Source organism: Vulpes lagopus, chromosome 6, assembly GCF_018345385.1.
Source record: "Vulpes lagopus strain Blue_001 chromosome 6, ASM1834538v1, whole genome shotgun sequence".
Classification (NCBI taxonomy): Eukaryota; Metazoa; Chordata; class Mammalia; order Carnivora; family Canidae; genus Vulpes; species Vulpes lagopus.
The window spans coordinates 85,411,917-85,435,659 of NC_054829.1; the positions used below are offsets into that span (position 1 = coordinate 85,411,917).

At 34.2% G+C, this 23,743-nt stretch overlaps 1 protein-coding gene across 8 annotated transcripts in view; it reads right to left on the minus strand.

The window, feature by feature from the left end:
- The window catches only part of MAPK10 (mitogen-activated protein kinase 10), a 296,363-nt gene that overhangs the window by 142,160 nt on the left and 130,460 nt on the right, over nt 1-23,743 (minus strand). For 5 of the 8 annotated variants that reach the window (XM_041759955.1, XM_041759958.1, XM_041759953.1 and 2 more), the window contains exon 3: nt 474-545. The exons of 1 other annotated variant lie outside the window; for it this stretch is intronic. In XM_041759955.1, coding sequence (XP_041615889.1) covers nt 474-539 — 66 coding nt within the window. In that variant the 5' untranslated portion in view covers nt 540-545. Of the gene's footprint in view, nt 1-447; nt 546-9,417; nt 9,451-23,743 lie in introns of those variants that run through there. 2 more of the 8 variants (XM_041759957.1, XM_041759959.1) reach the window with 2 other exon arrangements.

Consider the following 23,743-nt stretch of genomic DNA (forward strand, 5'->3'; position numbering starts at 1 on the left):
TGTTATTGTTGTTTACCTTTTTACTAATTATCAGTTAGCACTGGGCATCAAAAAACAAACTGAGAACCCCTGGCACGTTATTATCTGTGGGTATTGAAGATCTGCTATAGAGGGCTCATGAGTCCTTATGATGAGGAACAATAATACAGATGTCAGCTATTTTGATGATTCAAGCTACATTTCAAGTACTTGGAAAGACATTAGTGACCTTAAGTATAAATAAAATCCAGTAAGAAATCACTTTACACAGTGATTAAATACTATATTTATAATCATTAAAAAGAATTATCTTCATTCCCATTCTAACAAGTGTACTGGAACAGAAAAAACATTCTAACTATTCACTTCTTATTCCCAAGTTATTTTTAATACTACATAAACCCTAACTTGGTGTGTAATATATACAAGCTGAAATGCAAAATGGAAATACAAGGGAATATACTGTACCTTGTTTTACCTGTAAGAACACACACCTGACAAAAGGCAATTTTCACATCCAAGGTTGGTTCACTGCAGTAGTACAATAAATGGAGGCTCATAAATACCTATAGAAAAAGGGGGGGTATAAATTTCCAAATCACCTATTGTTCATTATTTAATAGTATAAATTTTAATATAATTTGAGTTAAACACAAGGTGTCATGCATAACATATATTTGGCATTATCTGTATCCAGACTAGTATTAGGTACTTTTCATAAATTATAAACATTAAATAATAAAATAAAGTAAAAATTTTCTATTTTTATAATGATTAATACTATCATAATCATAAAGATTTGATATAAAGAATTGAATATACTTAATAAGTTAAAGTTTAGAACACCTTTTTTTTATTTTTTTATTTTTTTTTATTTTTAAATTTTTATTTATTTATGATAGGAACACAGTGAGAGAGAGAGGCAGAGACACAGGCAGAGGGAGAAGCAGGCTCCATGCACCGGGAGCCTGACGTGGGATTCGATCCCGGATCTCCAGGATCGCGCCCTGGGCCAAAGGCAGGCGCCAAACCGCTGCGCCACCCAGGGATCCCTAGAACACCTTTTTTTTTATAGCACTTTCAGTTCTAGGCATCTAACTTTAAATCTCAAACATATGCTCAAAAACATATATGTAAGGATGTTTATCATAGAATAGAGGGACTCTTAAATAAACTATAATTGATAATAGAATTATATACAAGCCTTGGAATAACTGAATTCGAGTTTAAGGTATCAGCATAGATAAATTTTTCAAACATGATGTTGAGTGGGATAAAAGCAAGTTTCAAAAGGGTTTGAAGATCACTGACTTATTGACATAAAAATTTTAAATATACAAAATTATGTACATTGCTTTGTTATACGATCACAAAACCAAAACTGAAATAAATGGGCACTAAGTTAACATCAGTTTAATCTTGGAGGTTAAGTACAAAGATTTCAATTATATTACTTTCCATATGTTGGAAATATTTTATAGTTTTGTAAAGGAGAGGATTAAATCAATCATTTTTTAAGGAGAGGATAAAATAATGTAATGGTGGTAATGCTAAATTAGGTACTTATTTGAGTATGATGAGGCAACATCAGAGAAATCCAACTGAAACCTTTTCAATTCAGTTAAGCACACTTTACTGAATGTTTATTGTGTGCAAGACACAATTCTGTGAGCTAAACAATCTTAAAACCACAATTGACAAGAGACTTCTGTTTCTGGCAATATGAATGATTAGATATCCTGAAAACCACTTTTCGGTGTAAAAGTCCTAAAAAAGTTAGAAAAAATATACAAAATATTTTTAATGCATAACTAATCTGTCAAAAAAGAAAAGAAAAAAATTATAAGAGACTGAAAATAATGCAAAGAATTCATGCAGAGAGGTAAAAGAGCTGAAGCTGCCACTTGTACCCAGGCCAACTGGTGATGTCTGAAGATGAGGACTTTAGTTTTTAAAGAGTAGCATGTAGGGCAGCCCAGGTGGCTCAGCGGTTTAGCACTGCCTTCAGCCCAGGGCGTGATCCTTCAGACCCAGGATCCAGTCCCAGGTCAGGCTCCCTGCATGGAGCCTGCTTCTCCCTCTGCTGTGTCTCTTCCTGTCTTTCTCTCTCTCTGTGTGTCTCTCATGAATAAATAATATCATAAATAAATAAATAAATAAATAAATAAATAAATAAATAAATAAAATGTAGAGCCAAGGAAACAAAGCTTAGAACCTATCTATGGTAGGAAGTCACATTGAAGACACCAGACTGAGCTTAATAGAGGAAATTTTTTCATTTGTTTGTTCTATTGACTTGAAGAGGTACATTCACAATAGTTCTGAATAGCTTTTTTAATTATTTAAATTAACGTTAGTTAACATCCAGTGTAGCACTGGGGTAGAATTTAGTGAGATTCATCCAGTGCTCATCCCAAAAAGTGCTCTCTTTAATGCCCAACATTTAGCCCATCTCCCATACACCTCCCCTCCAGTAACTCTCAGTTTGTTTAATAGAAGTTTTAAGCAAACCTTAGGAAAGCTAGCAACACAATCCCAGGAGTCTGAATTGCAAGAAAAAATACATAGGAATTGACAGATTTTTTAAATTTCAAAAAGAATGGGCAAGAGCATAGAAGACATTCCTAAAGAAAAGAGAGTGGGTGTTTTGTCTGTGAAGGTTAGGAGGGTACAAAGCTGCAGTAAGAAAACGTATGAGAGATTGATGCAGATAGACCTATAAATTAATAAAGAGCCAAAAACAGACACACACATAGGTGGAAGCCTGATTATGTTAAAGTCTGCATTGCAGATATTTGGGAAAAGAAGAAACTATGCATTAAATAATGCTGAGACAATAGGTAATGCATCATAAATACAGAGTGCAGAGGGTGGGGAGGAAGCACACCCCTGTTGAAAGACAATTCTCTAATTAGGTCTCTCACATTCTGGCATGTCTTGCAAACAGAAGCACCGGCTGTCATTATTCCAGACTATCTTCTCAAGGGTAATTATATAGCAAACAATCTTGGAAGACAGAGATACTATCTCTCTCTTGAACAAAGAGCAAGTTTGATCACTCACCAGTATAATAAAGAAATGATGTTTCTCTGGGGCAAGCCGTGCTTATTGCCAATTATAAAGATTTGGGTTCCTTATGCTTGGAGTTCCACGTCTATAGCGGAACCCACTATATATGCAGTAGTCACCTGACTTTCTTTGAATCACCCTTTGGAATTAGGGGCCTGAGGAACTACCACGAATATTGACATTCTAGCTACTGCTATTAATGTGAGTAATAAAGACCAAGAATCCATGTCAACTTCAAGCTGCATGGTGGAGTCTTGTATGTTTGTTTCATTATTATTTTTTATAGCCTACATATATAAAATACCATTTGATATGTTAAATATTTGTCAAAAAATTCAAGTGACACAAGGAACTAGTGGTCATTTATTCTTTTGCTGGGAGTTGCTCTGTAGGCACAAATGCCTGGAACCAAAACATTCATAAAAGCCATTGATGGGAAATGATCTTAAAGAGAAATGTCAAGGAGGGTAAAGCAGGAAGAATAGAAGAAACTGTGCTTGATGATAACATTAAACTACTGAATTAAAAATTCTGGAACTTTTCTACTTCTAGACTTCCTGAAGAAGGTAAACCTCCCCCATAAAATAATTACTAAAATATAATCGGAAAAGTAAAAAATAAAACAACAAAACAAACAACTTCTCAAATTTTAGTCTGTGAGATTATTTTATCATATCCATGAGATTTCCATAAAATTTATGTATTATTTTTGCCAAGTACATCTACTTTGTTTAAAATTTTAAATTTAGTTTTAAACCAGGTATAGGGCAGCCCGGGTGGCTCAACGGTTTAGCGCCACCTTCAACCCAGGGCCTGATCCTGGGGATCCGGAATTGAGTCCCACGTCCGGCTCCATGCATGGTGCCTGCTTCTTCCTCTTCTTGTGTCTCTGCCTCTCTCTCTCTCTCTGTCTCTCATAAATAAATAAATAAAATCTTAAAAAAAAAAAAGGAGTCAGGAATCCCTCCTGACAGTGCCACTTAAAAAAAAAAAACAGGGATCCCTAGGTGGCGCAGCGGTTTGGCGCCTGCCTTTGGCCCAGGGCGCGATCCTGGAGACCCGAGATCGAATCCCACGTCGGGCTCCCGGTGCATGGAGCCTGCTTCTCCCTCTGCCTATGTCTCTGCCTCTCTCTCTCTCTCTCTCTCTCTCTGTGACTATCATAAATAAATAAAAAAATAAAAAAAATAAAATAAAATAAAAAAACAGGTATAATTTTACACATAGTAAAATGAACAGTTCTTTAGTGTATAGGTTGATGAGTTTTGACAAAAGCACATATCCATGTAACTCACATTTCAGTGAAGATAAAAAATTGTCTAAAAACCCCTTTGCTCTTTTCTAGACAATATTCCCCAACTCTGAGGCAAACAATGGTCTAACTTCTTTCATTATAAATTAGTTTTTCTTGTCCTAGAACTCATATCAATGAACATACAGTATACACTTTCTTTGGTTGAGCTTCTTTTGCTCAGTAATATGCTTTTAGTATTCAGCCATATTGGCATAAGTTTTACTAATTATTCATTTTATGGCCAAGATTAATGAATCACAGGGTGCTTGTCCATTCTGCTTTAGGACATTTGAGGTGCCTCTATTTTTTAATGTTATTAATAATTCCGCTATGTATATTTATGTACATGTATTTTTGTTAAATATGTTTTCATTCCTCTCATGAAAAATAGCATGAGAAAAAATTGTTGGATCATGAGATTAGGAATATGTTTTATTAAATTTTGAAAAACAGTCACATTATCAGGCACATTGTCAACTTGCAGCAATGTATGAAAATTCAATTGTTTTACCTCCCTGCCAACATTTAGTGCTGTCAGTTTTTTAAATTCTAATTATTCTAGTGGACAGTTAGTAATATTTTGTTATGGTTTTTTATTTCCTTGATTGCTAATGATATTGAGCTTATTTTCACATGTTTATTGGCCACTTATTTAACATCTTTGGTTAAATGCCTTTTGAAATCTTGTGCATTTGGTGGTGGACTGTGCATAGGGGGAGGTGGTTATGTGTCTTTTTATTACAAATTATAGAAATTCTTCATTTATTTCAGATAAAAGTTTTCTGTCAGATACACATTATGAATATCCTCTTTCAGTCTGTAGCTTGCATATTTAATTTTAAAATGCTGTCTTCTAGTAATACTTAATTTTATGAAATTATTTTATCATTTATTTTTCTTTTATTAATAGTGCTTTCTTGATTCTATCAAGGGATCTTTGACCACACCAAGTTTAGAAAGATATTCTTCCACATTTTCTTCTTGAAGCTTTACATTGTTCATATTACTTTTAGTAATATGGTCTACTTCCAATTAATTTTTTTTAAGATTTTATTTATTTATTCATGAAAGACACACAGAGAGAGGCAGAGACATAGGCAGAGGGAGAAGCAGGCTCCATACAGGGAGCCCGATGTGGGACTTGATCCCAGGACCCCGGGATCATGCCCTGAGCCGAAGGCAGACACTCAACCATTGAGCCACCCAGGCGTCTCTACTTCCAATTAATTTTAATCTATGGTGGGATTATATGTTAAGGTATATATTGAGGTTCATTTTCTTCCTTATAAATAGCCAGTTGTTCAAGTATTCATGGTCCTAAAATTTCCCATATTGAGTTGCCTTGTTCCCTTAGCCAAAAAAATCAATTGGCTATACAAGTGTTGATCTATTTCAGGACTCTGTTCTGTCCCATTGACCTACTGTCTGTATTTACACCCGTATCATTCCATCTTGATTACGGAGTTTTATTGTAAGTTCTTCAAATGAGGTAAGTTCTCCATTTTTTTTTTCTTTTTATTTGGAAGATTCTTTTAGGTCTTTGCATTTCCACATGGACTTTAAAATCAGCCTGACATTTCAAAAAAAAAAATTTTTTTTAACTTTCTGGAATTTGATTGAGAATGTATTAGAACTATAGATTGCTTTGGGAAGAAAAATATCTCAACAATATTGGATATTTTTATCCATAATTATAGTATATTTGCCCATTTATTTTGTTCTCTCTAATTTACCTCAGGAATGTTTTGTAGTTTGCAGTGTATAGATCTTGTATGTTTTCCTTTAAGTTTATTCTTTAGCATTTACATTTTTGATGCTAATGTAAATGGTATATTTTTAATTTCCATTTCCCAAAGGCTTATTTTTTAAAATAATGCTAATTTTTGTAAGTGACCTTGTATTCTACCACATTGCTATACTCATTTATTAAAACGAGTAAATATTTTATAGGTTGTTTAGGATTTTCCTTATACACAGAGAAGTTGTCTTCAAATGAAGATAGTTTTTTCTTTTTCCTTTCCAATCTGCTTTTCCTTGCCTAATTGTTGGCTCCAATCCTATGTTGGATAGAAGTGAGGAGATGCTGATGATCTCTGTCTTTTAATAGATATATTTAGTCCATTTACATTTAAAGTGAATATGAATACTGCTGACATCAAGCCTAACACTGTACTATATGTTTCATATTTTACTCCTGTATTCTTTATTCTATTTTTCCTCATTCTCAGCCTTCTTAGGAACAACTGTCTTTTTGTTTTCCATTTTATTTTATCCAATAGCTTACTAGTTATACTTTTTTTAGTGGTTGTTCTAGAGTTACAACCTGCATTTTTAATTTTTAGTCATGTAACTTCAAATAATATTATTCTATTTCACATATAATTTAAGAAACTTACAATAGTCTACTTCAATTTTCTCCTCTGGTCCTGTAAATGATTGTTGTCATTTATTTTACTTATACATAATACTTTATAAACTCCATAACAGACTGCTATTATTTTTGTTTTAAATAAGCAATTCTATTTGAAAAGAAATTAATACATTACAAAGAAAAGTATTTTATATTTGTTGCATATTTTCTCTGTATAGTTATTTCACAACTTTAAGATTTTCTTAAGCAATTATGTTTTTAATGTTATTATAAACGATATTTTTTATTTAATTTCCATTTTCCAAATGCTCATTTCCAGCATTTAAAATTTCCATTCATTATTGACTCATTATCTTACAGCATGCATTCAATGGGGAAATGTTCTCCCAGCCATTCTTTAATATTTTCCTTCAGTCTTGTCACAACACTTTATTCATACTTTTAGAACAAATATCTTATAATATTGTAACTGTTCATATGTCTGTTCCATACTACATTATGACCTTCTCAAGGAAAGGGACTATGTTTTATTCATGTTCACAACCCCAGGGCCCAACACTATTCTTAATATATAGTTAGTGTCGAGTAAATGCTTACTGAATAAAAGAAGAATCAAATGAAAGAAAGCTTCTTTCCTTCTCTAGCACAAATCTAAGTATTTTCATTATCTTTGCATATTGATATCTATAAGTTTTCAATTAATTTGATGTTAATAAACTAGGAATGAGGAGTTTGTAGTAGTGATAGAATGGAAGAGTCCAACACAGCTGACCTCAGAAATGCTACCCAGCAAAGCTGTTTTAGTTCTGTACTGCTGAATTGGGCATGTGGGAAATAATAACTCCAGCCCACCACCTGAAATGAACAATGTATTTTCATTAATTTTTAATGAGTGAATAATCTTGCTATGGGAAGCAAGCATCCTGATCTTTCCTGGTTGCATTATAATGATTCCAAATGTAGCACCATGACTAAGTCACTAAGTCACTGCAGAAACTTCTTGTTCCACAAAGGGTCATTAAAAGCAAAAGAATGTTCAGTATGATAATCTCAGGGAATTACAAAAAATAGTTTGGTAATTATATTTCCTGATAGCATGGCAGAAAGCATTTGGCACCATTGCATAGAAACAACATAAATGGCCAGGGCATTGTCTCAATATTAGTCTAAAATGTAATTAGTGACAATATCTTGGTGTAATAGAGGACCCATGAGTAACTTGAAAAGGGAGGAATGATAATTTGGGGAGCTTAGAGCTTTCAATTACTGGTTGTTCCTGTGCGCTCCTTGCTATGTACTATACTGAGTTTCTCTCATTACAAGCCTGTATGAATTAATGGTTACTCTGAGCAAAGCAGTAGGCCAAGTTGTATGAATGAGATATACTTAAGAATTTATTAGGTTGAATTGGTGCACAGCAGCTACTATAAAAAAATGTAACTATAATGTGTTTTAATAGCTTAGATCAATATTTAAATTCTTTTGTATTTGAGATGTGCCAACTAAACCACAGGAGGTTTGAGAAGCTTCACAGACACAAAAAAATCAGTTCTGGGCAGCTCCAGGCTCCCATGGTTTGTCACTGAATTACAATACCCACAAGAAAAAACTAAATGAACAATTGATTACAAAAAAATGTTGGAGATCCAGCACTTTCCAAGTTGAACTAATATGCAACAAACTCATCTGTAAATAATTTTTGCATTTATTACATATCCGACTTATTAACAGATGACTCTCTTAATAGACTGTAAGCATACGTACAAAATTAGATAATTATTGTTAATTACCAAAAAAAATACTGTCTATGTCCAAAAGAATTCTCCCAGCTATGTATAAAAAATGTACATTTAAAAAAACAAATAAAAGTAAATATACCATAAAATAAGTAATCATCTTTTTAGTGCTGATAGAGAAAATAGATTTAAATTTAATTTTCTATTAAGAACTGTGCATTTGCTCACTTTAAGATACTATTAAATCTTTTGGTCTATGGACTATCATTTAGAGCAGAAGTGGCCCATGGACTAAATTCAACTCACCACCTATTTTTATAAATAAAATTTTATTAGAACAAGGCCATTCATTAGTTTACACATATTGTCTAAGGCTGCTTTCATGCTATAATGGTAGATTTGAGTTACTGTGACAGAAACTATATGGCCTGCAAAGCCTAAAATATTTACTATCCAATTCTTTATAGAAAAGTTTGCCAGGGGCACCTGGCTGGTGGTCAGTAGAGCATGCAGCTCTTGGTCTCAGGGTTGTGAGTACAAGCCCCACACTGGGCACAGAGCTTACTTAAAAAATAAAAACAAATAATTTAAAAAATTAAAATAAAATTTAAAAGGAAAAAGAAAAGGTTACCAACTTCTGATTTAGAGCACTCTCAATACAAATATCTAGAAGCACACCATCAGTTCAGTATAAAGGTAAAAATAATTTTTTTGGTAAAAATAATTTAATGTCTCTAATCATAAGTATGTAAATACACAAAATACTTTCTAATAAATAATATTCAATATCTAATAATTACTATTTCCTTCCAAGTAATCTGTTCTTGTCTATATCAAAAAGCTAAGAATCTCTTAAAATATTGTTCATGTAACAACATGATGCTTCCATAGAAATCCTTTGATAAACTTATTTAGCAGGAGTAAAGCAATAGAGACCAGAATGTAAGAGATGAGAAGGAAGCAAATACCTAAGAAATATGAAGGATTATTAAGACAAAGGACATATAAAATAAGAAATATAAAAACAGGGATGCCTGGGTGGCTCAGCGATTGAGCGTCTGCCTTTGGCTCGGGGTGTGATCCTGGAGTCCCGGGATGGAGTCCCACATCGGGCTCCCTGCATGGAGCCTGCTTCTCCTTCTCTGCTTATGTCTCTGCCTCTCTTTGTGTATCTCATGAATAAATAAATAAAATCTTAAAAAAAAAGAAATATAAAAACAGCAAAATTCCCCAATTCAAGAATTATAATACATACATTTTTAAGTTTTCTTAATATCGGACATAAAGCATTGCTTCTGGTCCAGAAACCTGGTAGTGTTAGCTAACATGGAAACTCTTAAACATCACAAAACTTTAGATGAGTTGGGTAAACTGTAACAAAAAGTAGTTAATGTGCAGCTGAATTTGCATTAGAAAAGGAAAATTGCCAGTGGTGTTCTGAAGTTGGCTCCTACGATCAGCTTGCAAAAGCTGATTGTGCACAGCTTTTCCCAACTCCAAGCTTGATGATACCACTTCAGTAGTTTAAAATTGGCTTTGGTGAGAATATTTATACCATAGAAACTGGCAAATGCTACAAACCAAGCTTTCTTCAGAGACCTGATAATTAAACATCTACTAGCACACCCCTGGAAGTTACCAGGTACCAGAAATGAAAGAAGAAACTAAAAGATATATCACAAATTTCCAGAAATATCACACGGAAAATAAATACCACAAGTGAGACTTATCAGATACTATAAAAGAAATATTACTACCACAAGAACTTTTTATGATGAAAACAATTGGAAATACCATAAGTAGGAAGGAATGAAATAGAGAATCAGAATAAGAAACAAGTGCCAGAAGAAATAAGCTATCGCTACAATAAGAAAAATAATTGATAGATTTGAAAATGAACTAAATAGAAGTTGTGGGAAAAGTAGCTTTTAAATTAAAAGCCTAGGGCAGCCCGGGTGGCTCAGTGTTTTAGTGTCACCTTCAGCCCAGGGCAGGATCCTGGAGACGTGGGATTGAGTCCCATGTTGGGCTCCCCACAGGGAGCCTGCTTCTCTCTCTGCCTCTCTCTGCCATTCTCTCTCTCTCTTTCTCTCTGTATGTGTCTCTCATGAATAAATAAATAAAATCTTTTAAAAATAATAAATTAAAAGCCTAATAGGTTGAGCAGGCTAAATAGAAATAGTCAAGTTAATGAACTAGAAAGAAATTCACAAGAATTTATCACATATTAACAAAGAGATGGAAAATGTAAAAGACTGAGAGATACAGGCAATAGAATAACACAATCCAAAATAAATATAACAAGATTTTCAGAAGGAACAAAGAAAATTAAATAGAATGGGCAAGGGGAAATATTTGAAGTGATAATGATAATTCTCTTAAATAGTTGAAAAACATAATGAAGTCCTTAGCAGCATAGATAAGAGTAAATCCATGCCTAAAAATATTATGAAGAGCAGCTAGTACAGTGATAAAATCTTAAAAGCAACTAGAGATAAGAGTCAGAAGTCCCATAGAAGAACAATTGTACTGATGAGTATAAAGGTTTTAAAGTAGGAAAAATGGTACTTTAGAAATGTCACTTTAAAACACAAAACAGAACCATAAAAAAGAGGAAAAAAAGAAAACAGAACAGAACTAACATGATGAGAACAATAAAACATACAAACAAACAAAAAGACCAGCTTATTACCAACACATAGTGGAAAGGAAAGTCCTCTAATTTTGATGAGAAAAATTCTAATTATTTTTTAAAAGATTTTATTTATTCATTCATGAGAGACACAGAGAGGGAGAGGCAAAGACATAGGTGGGGGGAGAAGCAGACTCTCTGCTGGGAGCCCAATGCCACACTCAATCCCAGTACCCGGGATCACGCCTTGAGCTGAAGGCAGACGCTCAACCACTGAGCCACCCAAACACCCGAGAAAAATTCTAATTTTGACAGCAAAAACATCCTATGATTTGCAACCAATTGGAGGAGAGCAATTAACATTAGAGTCACCTTCCTCCTTCACCAAGGAGGGACACAGAAGCCAATCAAGGTAGTCAGCACAAATAATCCCAATACAAAACTGTCATCAAAGTAACTTAAAAAAAAAAATTCTGCTTAATAGCAAAGAAATAAAAAATAAAATATTATTTTGCTTCTAAAATTCTTGAAGTTTTTTGATGGTTAATGATCAATGCAGAACAGACCTACCCTGCTCTCTTCCACTATTTCTCTCAATATCTCACTTCATTCATGTCTTCCCAATATAAAATAAGCACTAAATAATGAATTTGTTGAATGAATTATTTGTTGAATGAATTATTAGATGTTGCAAATTAAAATTGATATAAACTTTTGGCATAGCTCGACAACAAAATATTAAACTGCCTTAAAATGTATTTAAGATTTAAATAATTCTACACCTAAGAATTTATGCTAAAGATATAATCAAGTATCTGTACAAAGATCAATCTATAAGAATGTTAAACATAGCATTATTCAGAGTACAATAATTGAAAAACTAAACATTCAATAAAAATTATTTTATTATTTTATTTTATTTTATTTTATTTTATTTTATTTTATTTTATTATTTTATTTTATTTGAGAGGGGCAGAGGTGGAGAAGGACAACTGGGAGCTGGATACATAGTCTTAGGCAGGCTCCACACCCAGGGCAGAGCCCAATGCATGGCTCAATCTCACGACCTTGGGATTGTGACCTGAGCTGAAATCAAGAGTCAAATGCTGGGGCACCTGGGTGGCTCAGTGGTTGAAAGTCTGCCTTCAGCTCAGGTCCTGGCCCTGCTTCCGCTGGGGTCTTGGGAGTCCCACATCAGGCTCACCGCAGGGAGCCTGCTTCTCCCTCTGCCTATGTCTCTGCCTCTCTCTGTGTGTCTCTCATAAATAAATAAATAAAATCTTAAAAAAAAAAAAAAAGTCAGATACTTAACTGACTAAGCCACCTAGGTGCCCCTAATAAAAGTATTTTAAAAAACATAGCATAATTCCATTTAGCCACTTATAAATCATAATATGTATAAATGTTCACAATACATTATCAAGGGAAAAAACATAACAAAAATGGGTTACGATAAGTCCCCAATCTTTTCAGGAAAATAAATATGAATATAGTTTTATAGAGATAGAAATATACACATTTTTAATCTTTGTGCTTTTACAGTGAAGATTGCAACTTTTTAATTAAAAAATGCTATTAGAGCATATAGGAAAATGACATGCAAATCTTTCAACTTCTCCCTTTTAACTGAAAGAAAACAGAGCAAGTATCTAAGCAACTTCTTTTCATAGATAAGAAATTTAAGGCCTAGTGATAAATGGTTAGGAAATCTTCCAAATTCAAACGTCATCAGTGAGGCAATAGGACTCAAATCCAAATGTCCCGAATGCGATACAGTAAACACAGATTAAGTTTCTCCAAAACACTGACCAGAAAACATTTTTAAAATATGTTAGAAATAGCCTCTCAGGAATTGATTTTTTTCCTAATTGTACCTAAAATTCATGTACCTGGAGCCTGAATCTAGACACAAGTATTTTACTTATTTTCCTAAAATATCCTGTACAGAGTTTCATTAACACAGAGAAACGGGATTTTTTCATCATTTGGAAAAATTAGTAAAGTATTGCTTAAATTAGTTCTAACACTTTTAACAGACACCACCAGTTTAGATCTCACTATCAAACACAAAAAGTATCTTACCCAGGTGAAGTATATAAACCATTATCTTTGCCTAGTTACATCTTTTTCTTCAACATTTCTCAAGACATTTTGCTATTTAAAATGTCAAGAAACTCAGCTCTTCAGTTACTGCATGAAATCCTGTGTACCTACCACCACCACACCTATTATTCTATACACAGAATACTCAGCCTCTACTATCCTCATGCTCCACACATCTGTAATCATTTCTAGGTCTCTATGTGTCTGTGTATGAATTATATATTATCTTTTCTAAATATTAGCCAGAGTGAAAGGATGATATTATTTTCCTCACTGATTCTACATTAATAACATTTATAAAGCATAGAACATAGTGCCTTTTACATAAGTGCCATATATGTGTTTCTTATATATACAATTTTATAAATAACATTTCACATCACAGAGAGTAATATATATATAGACTACAATTCCCAAAGAGTAAAAGTAGCAATTAGTGTCACAAACAGAGGCATTTTGATTTTTAGTTAGGACTCCTTATAATATGTGAAGCCTTTTTTAATATTAACCTCATTTCAAAAAGAAAATTCAAATTCCTATCATATGGACTCAATGAAAAATACATATATATTTAGTATCCACTCCATGTCAGCTATACTGGAAAGTCATGTATAATACTAAAGAATTCAAAATAAAAGGCCTAAATCAGTGCCTTTATGGAAGATATAAAATTAAATTATATCTCATAAAATTAAATATCATAAAATTAAAATATTGTACATACACATGTTTATTTCTAAATCCTCAGGGCTAAAATTTTTCCATTAAAGTAACTTTTTAATTTTTCTGAAGATGGACATTTAAAAATATATTTATTTTAACACAAATGGTATAATAATATGCCTTCAGCAAGAAAAAAGAAACAAACCTTTAAGCAATTAACTCAAAAGACAAAATGAAATCTTACTTCCACTAAACAAATAGCATTATTGCTTTAATTATGCATCTCTGGAATAACTAGGCCAAGGGGCTATTCATTAGGTGAAATGTCAACTTGAACCCTGGAGGGGTGATGAACTTACACAAACAACTTGGTCCCTTAAGTGGTGTGGAAAAATCTAACAAGAAGAATAAATTCAGAGGTCATTTCATCTTCCAGTCACTTAGCAGCTGAATGGGAGTGAAGAGGGCAAAAGGGAAATGATTTCTAAAAACAATTAACCATAAACTCTGAGGTAGAGATAAGTAACGGGAGGATGAAAATGGAAGCAGCTTTCTCCAGGGTTTCCAGCCAGCTCTCCTTGCAGGGACATCACCACACAAAGCCTCACATACAAGGTTTACAGCTGAGCCTTTCAATCTACATAACTGTCTCCATCCCCTCCGCGTCCCTCTTCCCCCTGCTGCCTAGAGTCTTTCTCATTGTGTCACTCATGGTTTCTTTCCACCTCCTAGTTTGGGAGACAGATTATCAGACTAGCCCTTCTGCAGACATGATCAGCATGCATCCTATCTTGCACAGTCAAATCTTTTTAATTTCTGAAGAACAAGCTTGAGGAAACACAAATACAGTTGCTCATTTCATTGAGCAGCATAAAGGTTTTTTTTTTTTATCAAAACTTCATAGAGTGAATAAATAAAAGGAGGATATTTGGGATATTGCCAACACAAATTCATAGCACAACGCCAATGCTTCAAGCAAAAAGAGCAACCCCAAAAATTCACATAAAATCAAACGTTCCCTTACTCTTTTAGTCTAAGTTCAGTGGATATTTTAAAAGAATATTTATTATAAGAATAATATATCTATTATTTCAAGAAATATAGAAATATGCACTTATTATTTTGCGGCTGTTAAAAAAAATTGTAGCAAGTTTAAGCCAAGTAACCCTTAACCTTTTTGGAGGAAGATGATTTAATGACAACCAAATTAATAGATAACTTGAAGATCCTTTTTCTTTAGGTAATTAAGTATTTTGTAGGGAAACCATGAATATTCTTTAAGTAAAATATTAATATTCTTATATTCAAATGGTTTTAATTACTTGCCAATGTAAACTAAAGCAAATTATGGATTATGGGATGGGGTAAGGAGAAAGGTTTGAACATCTATTGAAAAACATAAGGCTTTTTAAAAGTAATTATGATAAATTAATTGTTTTAATATTTTCTTTTCCAGAAATATGTATATGAATTAAAATATATTACCTGATCTTACAACATAGAACTGACTCTCTGCAAAGCTTATGCAAAGCTCTCTGCAAAGTTAAACTCTCTGCAAAGTTTAGAAATTTTACCCATATCCAATCTAAGTAAATCATGATATACTGAGTTGCATTTAAATGCTTACTTTAGGGCACCTGGGTGGCTCAGTGAATGAGCATCTGCCTTTGGCTCAGGTTATGATCCTGGGGTCCTAGGATCAAGTCCCACATCAGGTTACCCACAGGGCACCTTCTTCTCCCTCTGTCTGTGTCTCTGCCTCTCTTTCTGTGTATCTCGTGAATAAATAAAATATTTTAAAATAAATAAATAAAAACCTACTTTAAAATGTGCCCTACATAAATGTCAATAAAACTACACGTAAAAAAATATGTAAACAAATCAAAAGGCATTTTAATATGGCCCATGACAAAATAAAATGTTATGCCATATAAATTTAGTTTGGTTTAATTTAATCCATGACATTTCATGATTGGTTGAAATGTCACAACAAAAAGTAAAGTTCAAATAAAGCCATTAGAAGGCTGACCTATATTTAGCCATCACTTATAAAAGCTACTCATGCCGAATGCAACAGTACACTAACCTGTGTGTTTTGAGTTGAACTTCTGTTCAATCTTGACCTCTATATTTTTTAATTGAACAATGGGTAATGTGGGAAAATATAAAACTCTTAAAGGAGTAATATGATTCCAAAAGAATATAAGAATCATGAATCATGTCCTTTCTTTTATTTTTTTGACATGGATAACAGACAGAGCCTTTACATTTTGGTAAGTAGACAGACTATTCATAGGAAAGAAAGGCAGTGATGTCATGAGTCTTCCTTAACAGCAAGAGAAATATTTTTTCTCTCTTTGCATATATTTATCATATAATTAACAGGCTGGTACTTAGAAGGATACATATATATACAGAACACACATATATATATAGAACACTTGCATTTAGAGTTGGAAAAGCTAGTTCAAAATTTCACAAGTATTTCCTAACAATGAATACAATGTTTTAGGTTTCTTCTAGTGATATACTCAGGCTAACATATTTATTATGGCATTTGTATCTAGCACTTTAGCATTTGGATCAGAGCAAACATCTCTTTTTGTTTGTAATCAAATTCTGTCCTAATCTCTAGGCCCTCCATAACCTTTAAATATGTTCAGTAGATTCAGGTGTGTCTTAATTGTCTCACAACATAGGGAATTTTTGAAGGAATGACTTGAATCATGCCCAAAGATTAGAATGTTTATTTTTTGTATCACTTTTATCTCCAATGAACATGTTTAGGGAAGCTCTCCTTTTCCTCAAGTTGAAAGCTGACTTTGGCTAGCCCAGCTAGGATAGTCCACTGAGTAGAAAGGAATTGGAAAATGTCAATCAGCTTTGACAGTGTTCAAACTCCAAGGTAAAGTGTAGAAATATAAAAAATCCAGTTTGAAGCCAAACAAACAAAATTAAGAAATGTTTATGGGTTGGCATCAACTACACAGGAGTATGAAGATGCAAATCCTGAGAAACTGCTTTGAGAAAATGCCATTCAGCACGTCACTGACTTTTACAGGTCAGGGGTTTGAACGGAATAGCTCAAAATGTAGGAAGTAAAAGCCATACTAAATGGCTACTCTCGGAATATATCTTATGCAACAAACAAGACAGTATAGAAACTGCAGTAATCAAGCATATTTGTAACTAATAAAACAGGTACATTTCTCATTTACAGTGGATATCGTGTAACAACACCATATTTCCCCTTCAGGAATGAGCCACTTATTTCTCCATCTGCTGGGAGTTTTGCCTGCTAACAGCACACAGCTGAGCCTCTTCCTAGGAATGGCCCACTGCTAAAGGGAGCTTCTCTACTGAAGGTTACGCCCCTTTCCCAGTGAATGTGGCATATGAGCCCCCTGGCCCCCAACACATACCTACTCTTTGTCTTAAGATGTCTCTGTAGGGTCATTCCAACTTCACAATTACTCATGGGGTTAACGAAAGCCCTTGTTGCAAATGCATTGCAGTTTGGCTTCATCTCCTGCCAATGCTGCTTTTCCTACTTCCTTATAGGTGTTTTCCTAAAAGCATTGCCCAAAGCATCACTCTGGCTCAGAACATGTTTCCCAGGGAATCCACCCCAGATAAGTTGATACCAGGAATAGTTCTGAAAAGCCCACTTTAAGATGGAATTTGGATCTGGATAACCTGTCTGGTAAGGATGATCCCATCACAGGTAATAAGGCCTAGCATGCCCTTAGAGAACAATTGCTATAACTTTCACAGGTGATGACCTGGAATGCAACACACTAGCAGGTGCTTAGATACCTGAGAGTTTGAAGACACATTGTATAATTGAAAATACTATGAGTAAGGTCATGCCAAAGGGACACGAGAGCCAATCTGAAAGAGCCCCCAATGGCCAAATCTGGAACAATTCAAGCAACAACATAAATAATGTAGCATTGGATTATAATCCAAAGTATAAAATAAATATACATGAGTCAATATTGATATATAAACAAATGGGGGGAAAGAAACAAACTCTTAACCAAAGAGTCCAAATAATTTATGTTGATACCCATCCCCTCCAAGAGGTGACACTTAACTTGTATCTCACAACCTCACCACTTTACCCTCCAGGGTAAACTTCCTTAACGATTTATATCCAGAATATAGAAAGCTATATTTCAATACATGAACTCATGTATTAATATGGCAATTCATATGTCGAAAATTTTTCATTCACTATTCAATCAACAAATATTTACTGGGTATTATCTGTGTGCCAATTCTTGTGCTGGGCCCTGAGGATGAGCAATTGATCAAGTCTAACATGACTGTATACTTCGTGAAGCTCTAGGCCTAATGCAAGCCAATCTCTAAGACTCTATGATTAATGAAACTACTTTTAAGGAAAAACAGTAATAAAGAGTAAAGTCAACTTATCAGTTTTTAGGTGCTGAATTCTCTATGTTCAAGAGTAAGCTACTTTAATAAGATTTAATTTGCCCCTGATTCTTCATGACAAGAAATGAAAATACAAAGTATACAAACATATGAGTTTATTTTTACTCTATTTGACATCAATTACCATATTTTTCATGTGTCATTCCAAGGAGAAAAAAATGTGTTTGGTGGGAAAGAATGTAACAATGTAACAAATATTTACTGTTCTTAGAAGACAGAATACAGCTTCCAAGTTTAATAGGCTTCACTATAGCATTAAAGCCATTGTAAGGGTGAATTGATAAGGAAAACACAGCACTCAAAAACCATGTTTTAACCAAGCAAAGAATGTGGCTTTCTTTGGTGTCTAAACAAAACTACAAATTCTTAATAAGGTATAGCTCACACTTGCAGCTTTAGCAGACCACTAAGAAAAAAACCTTCACACTATGAGGAATCCCAAAGTAGGTGGGAATCAGGATCTAGTCTTTTCCTATTAAAGTGGAAGGGGAAAAGGTATTTCTTTCCCCTGACTTTTATAAGATAGAACATGGCCAATGACCTAACCACAATTATCAGATATGATTGTCCAAGATTGCTCTTGAGGCTCTAAATCAGCTGAGAATACTGCTTGGAATCAATGAATGATGGGAGAAGGCAGTTGTAGCAGATGTCCAGAAGCACAAGAGTCCAAAATCATTCCCTCTCTTTAGGCTCTTCGCTATGCCTTATTATCCTTGATTCTTGACTGGTCTTCCAGACATCCAGAAGATCTGTGAACCTTATACTAAATTCCTTTCTGTGTAACCTACCAAAAGCAAGAAAAAGAGAACTTTGCAGAGTAGAGGTTATACAGAACAAAACCACATAGTACCTAGAGAAGGTCTGCTTAGAATCAATACAGAAACTTTCCTCAGTTAATTATTAAAGATTAGCACTTGCTCCTTAATGGGGGAAAACGACATTACCATTGGAGCCCATTACTCCCTTATTATTCGATTGTATGTTGATCTCATTAGGGAAGTTGGTTTGATGTTTCCAAGGAATTCTGTCATCATCTTTATAACGTTCTGAGTTAAAGAAAACTTCTAGGTTTTTTATTTCAAATGCAGATGTTTGTACTGGATAATTAAAATCAAAATTATGTTATTTAGATGAATAAGCATAGAAAAGTACAGGAGTGGATACTCTTTACCTCCCCCTGAGATTTTAAATTCAATATAAAGTAGATAGTCTGGTGCTAAGGGTATTAGACTAAGCTACAAATACATGGACATTATTAGCTGCAACATGCAAATAGAGTAAAATCGTCCTAGAAATGCATTTTATCGTATATTCAATAGTTAAAGACAACAGGAGCCTGGCTTGCTGAAGCATATCTAATGTATTCCCAGTCTCTTTATTTTAAGCCACATTTAATCTCTTTTCAATTTTGCTTTCTTTTTCTTAAAATTTGTATGTTAATGAATTCATTTTGTAAAATAAAATAAACTTCCAATCAAGTTTCAAATAACCACTACTAGCAAAATACTATTCTGATTTTGAAATACTTTAAAAATAAAATGCATTAGGGGTGCCTATGTGGTTCAGTGGGTTAAGCGTCCGCCTTCAGCTCAGGCCATGATCTTGGGGTCCTGGCATCAAGCCCCATGTTGGGGTCCCTACTCAGCGGAAAGTCTGCTTGTCCCTCTCCCTCTGCTCCTCCTCCTGACTCATGCTCTCTCTCTCTCAAATAAATAACTAAAATCTTTAAAAAATAAAATAAAAATAAATAAAATAGATTAAGTATTCCCAAATGTGAGAAAAACACATAAACAAAGACATTTTTTAAGCAAACTTATTGTATAGATTTCACATCATTGACTAATAATAAGACAATTTCATTAACAGAATAGTTTAATTGATATTACATGTTATTTGATTGTAGATCTAGGCAATTATTTGAAAATAAGCAGTACATACACATAGGCATTTGTAGATACATACTATTGCATATGTATCACTAAACCAGATGTCGGTCCATAGGCCCACAGCTGTTCAAGCAGCCATGTTTTTTACCTTTTGATCCATACTCCATTCCAATACACCTAATTAGACTGGGCTAACCTCGCTACAATCTCTGTGATCTGGCCCAAACCTGTCATCTGGGTCAACTATATATTTTTTTTGGAAATTTCAACTTAGAAAATTAAGAGGTTATGAGTTAGATGAAGGAATAAGTTGTGGGCTTTTTGAAGATTTTATTAATTTATTTATTCATGAGAGACAGAGGCAGAGACATAGGCAGAGGGAGAAGCAGGCTCCATGCAGGGAGCCTGACATGGGACTCCATCCCGGGACTCCAGGATCACGCCCCAAGCTGAAGGCAGACACTCAACTGCAAGCCACTCAAATGTCTCTAAGTTGTGTTTTAAAAGAGGCTATGGAGGTATAAGAAGAAAGCCATGATGAGCTACATGTTACTATAATGATACATTTCAGTCATCACTAAAATTTAATAAACACTAAAATTTATTGAGCGCTTATCTATATGCCCATAACTATGCTAAATACTTTACATGCATTACCTCATTTAATCTTCACAATAACCTTACGAGCTAGATGCTACTTCTGTTAGCCACATTTTACAGATAAAGAAATTGAGTTACAAAGGAGGTAAGTAACTTGCCCAAGGTCACATATTTATATAAAACCAAGATTCAGCCCTGGCAATTTGAATCCATACTCCTTATTCTTATTCAGTCAGTATTTCCAGTAATATGGAAAAAAAAAAGGAAACTAAAAGAAACAAGATAATGTAGTTCCCTGAAAAAGAAAAAGAATCTTATGTATCTAGTTTCCCTTGAAAGCTGACTATAATATACATGCTGTCACTGGGCTCATATGGGATTTCTATATCCTTAAGTCAAACGTACCAAATAAACATAATTAATACGTGTACTTCAATGAGCTTAACAAATTGCTTTACCTAATATTCCTTCTAAAGTTTCCAGTAAATTGCTGTTTCTAATTAGTTGTCTTAATATTTTTAAATTTAAGCAAGCAACATGGTACTTTCTTTGAGAAACACCCAAATTCTGAAATTGAGATTAGGCTTATTACAAAATTATAATAAACTACTTTTTAATTATCAAAGAGGCAAAAAGTACTTCTTGTCAAGGAACTCAATTACAAATATTTATTCAGTAGCTACTATTACATTGTTCAGGCACTGAGGGTATAACAATGAACCAAACAAACAAAAAAAAGAATTCTTTCCTTTATTGAATTTACATTCTATACATTCAGATAATTTTAAAAACAAATTAAGTGTTATATAATGGAAGATCCATGCCAACAGGAAACTTCTGGGATAATGATGCCAGACCATAACTTAAAACTGCAGGGCCAGAGCTGAGCAAGCTCAACCCACATAATATAAAGACCCACTCTTATAAGAATTCTCATTAAATGGGCCTACAGGTTGAGTTACATTTGATTTTTTATATAACGATTTACATATTGTGGCCATAAATAAGTTATAAATTGTAAAGATTGTCCAAATGAGAAGCTTATTTGCTCATGCCCATTTTAGTTGGCTGACGTCCTACATGAATTCTGTATGATAACACAGTAAAATTCAGACGGAATTCATGATTTTGAGCTAGACTCATAAAATATAAGTAAAGTCTCTAATGCCAATAATTGACTTAGTAAATCAGTATTACAGTAAATTTTTACATCAAATTATATAATTTGAGAATTAAAAAAGAAAGCAAGAAAGGTTTTCTCAGCATGGTTATTAACACATATAAAAGGATCACTTACATAAAAATCATATACCCAACATTTCTTGTCAACAGACATACTTCAAACACCAAAATAGACCTCTCAGAAATATACACACAGCTCAAACTAATAGAGTCTGATACCATTTTTGTTGTTTGATAGCTGACAGCTTCAGTTTTCCCTTTTTCCCCCTTCTCTTCTGCCCCACATCTGGCTAGGCAAACTGGATAGAAAGATCAGATGCAGGTAGCCCCAGTGGCACAGCGGTTTTAGTGCCACCTGCAGCCCAGGGTGTAATCTTGGAGACCCGGGATTAAGTCCCAGGACAGGCTCCCTACATGGAGCCTGTTTCTCCCTCTGTGTCTCTGCCTCTCTCTCTCTTTCTCTGTGTCGCTCGTGAATAAATAAAGAAAATCTTAAAAAAAAAAAAAAAAAACGAAAAAGAAGAAAGAAAGAAACAAAGAAACAAAGAAAGAAAGAAAGCTCAGATGCTCCCTCTTTTGATTACATAAGGAAGTTCAAAACATTCAAGCCCTGAGCCATGTACACAGAAACCCTCATCCCAGCCCTACCACTACTACAATAAAATGCCAACCCAGTCTTCTTTCCTGTATTCTCAGCCCATTTTTGGACCTGCTGAGGAACTTGTCTCCTCTCCCCCAGAAAGTCTCATTACATAAATAATTATCCTTTTCATACTCTTTTGGTCCATGTGTGGTTGCCATCAGTCTCAATAGCTGAAGCAAATTTTAAGTGGGATACCCATCTCTCCTCTGCAGGGTGACCATAACAAATGGCATAGCAAACATGTCTAGGTAATAACCTCCACTGCTGGGGGTCTTTCCTCTCTTACTTGGCTTGCTAACTGACTCTTCTGCCTGCTGGACAGGATGCACTTTGAGCTGCTACTTGCTCACTAGCTTGTGATTTGAGCTGTACTACTCTGTGCTATATTTGCTGAGTTCTACTAAGCTTCTGTTAGGATTTAATTTACGTATGTTGGAAGTTTCACTATTTGGGATCTAGGGAGTAGAGTATATGATTGGAGCCTTCCTTAAAGTGGCCCTGGATCATGTGTCTTGGCCAAGACATTATCTGTGTGTCTCAGATTAAATCATGTGTCTTGATTCTAAAACATACCACCACTGATGCTAGGCTCAGAATGTATGTTTCAACTAGGAATTGGCCCTTTCTTTAGAGTGTTCAGGAGAAAGACTAACATCCTGTGCAACATACAGGCCCATTGAATGGTGGTATTCTCTGTGTGTGAACCTGCTTAGGAACATGCCCTGTTGTCCCCCAGAAGGCCTCACTATATAAGTAATAAGTCTTCTCGTACATTCTTGGTGTATGATAGCATCACTAATCTCAGCATCTGAACCAAATCTTGAGTAGGGGTCCATTCTTCCTCTGCAAAGTGAATATAACACTCCTCTACATTAATGACTTAAATATGCCACAAGTTTGTTGTTGTTGTTGGCTGGTCTTGTTTGAGCTCTGACTTAGTTGCCATTATATAATACCCCAAATTCCATATGTAGAATTCAGATCCCTACCTCAATTCTGATGATCCAGGGACACGAACAAATGAAGATTTCCCAAAGTTTTCATGTAATAAACACTTATTGGATATATGCAACTGTCCTGGAATTCTGCTACACACTAAAGATATAGTGGAGCTTTCAGTCTAA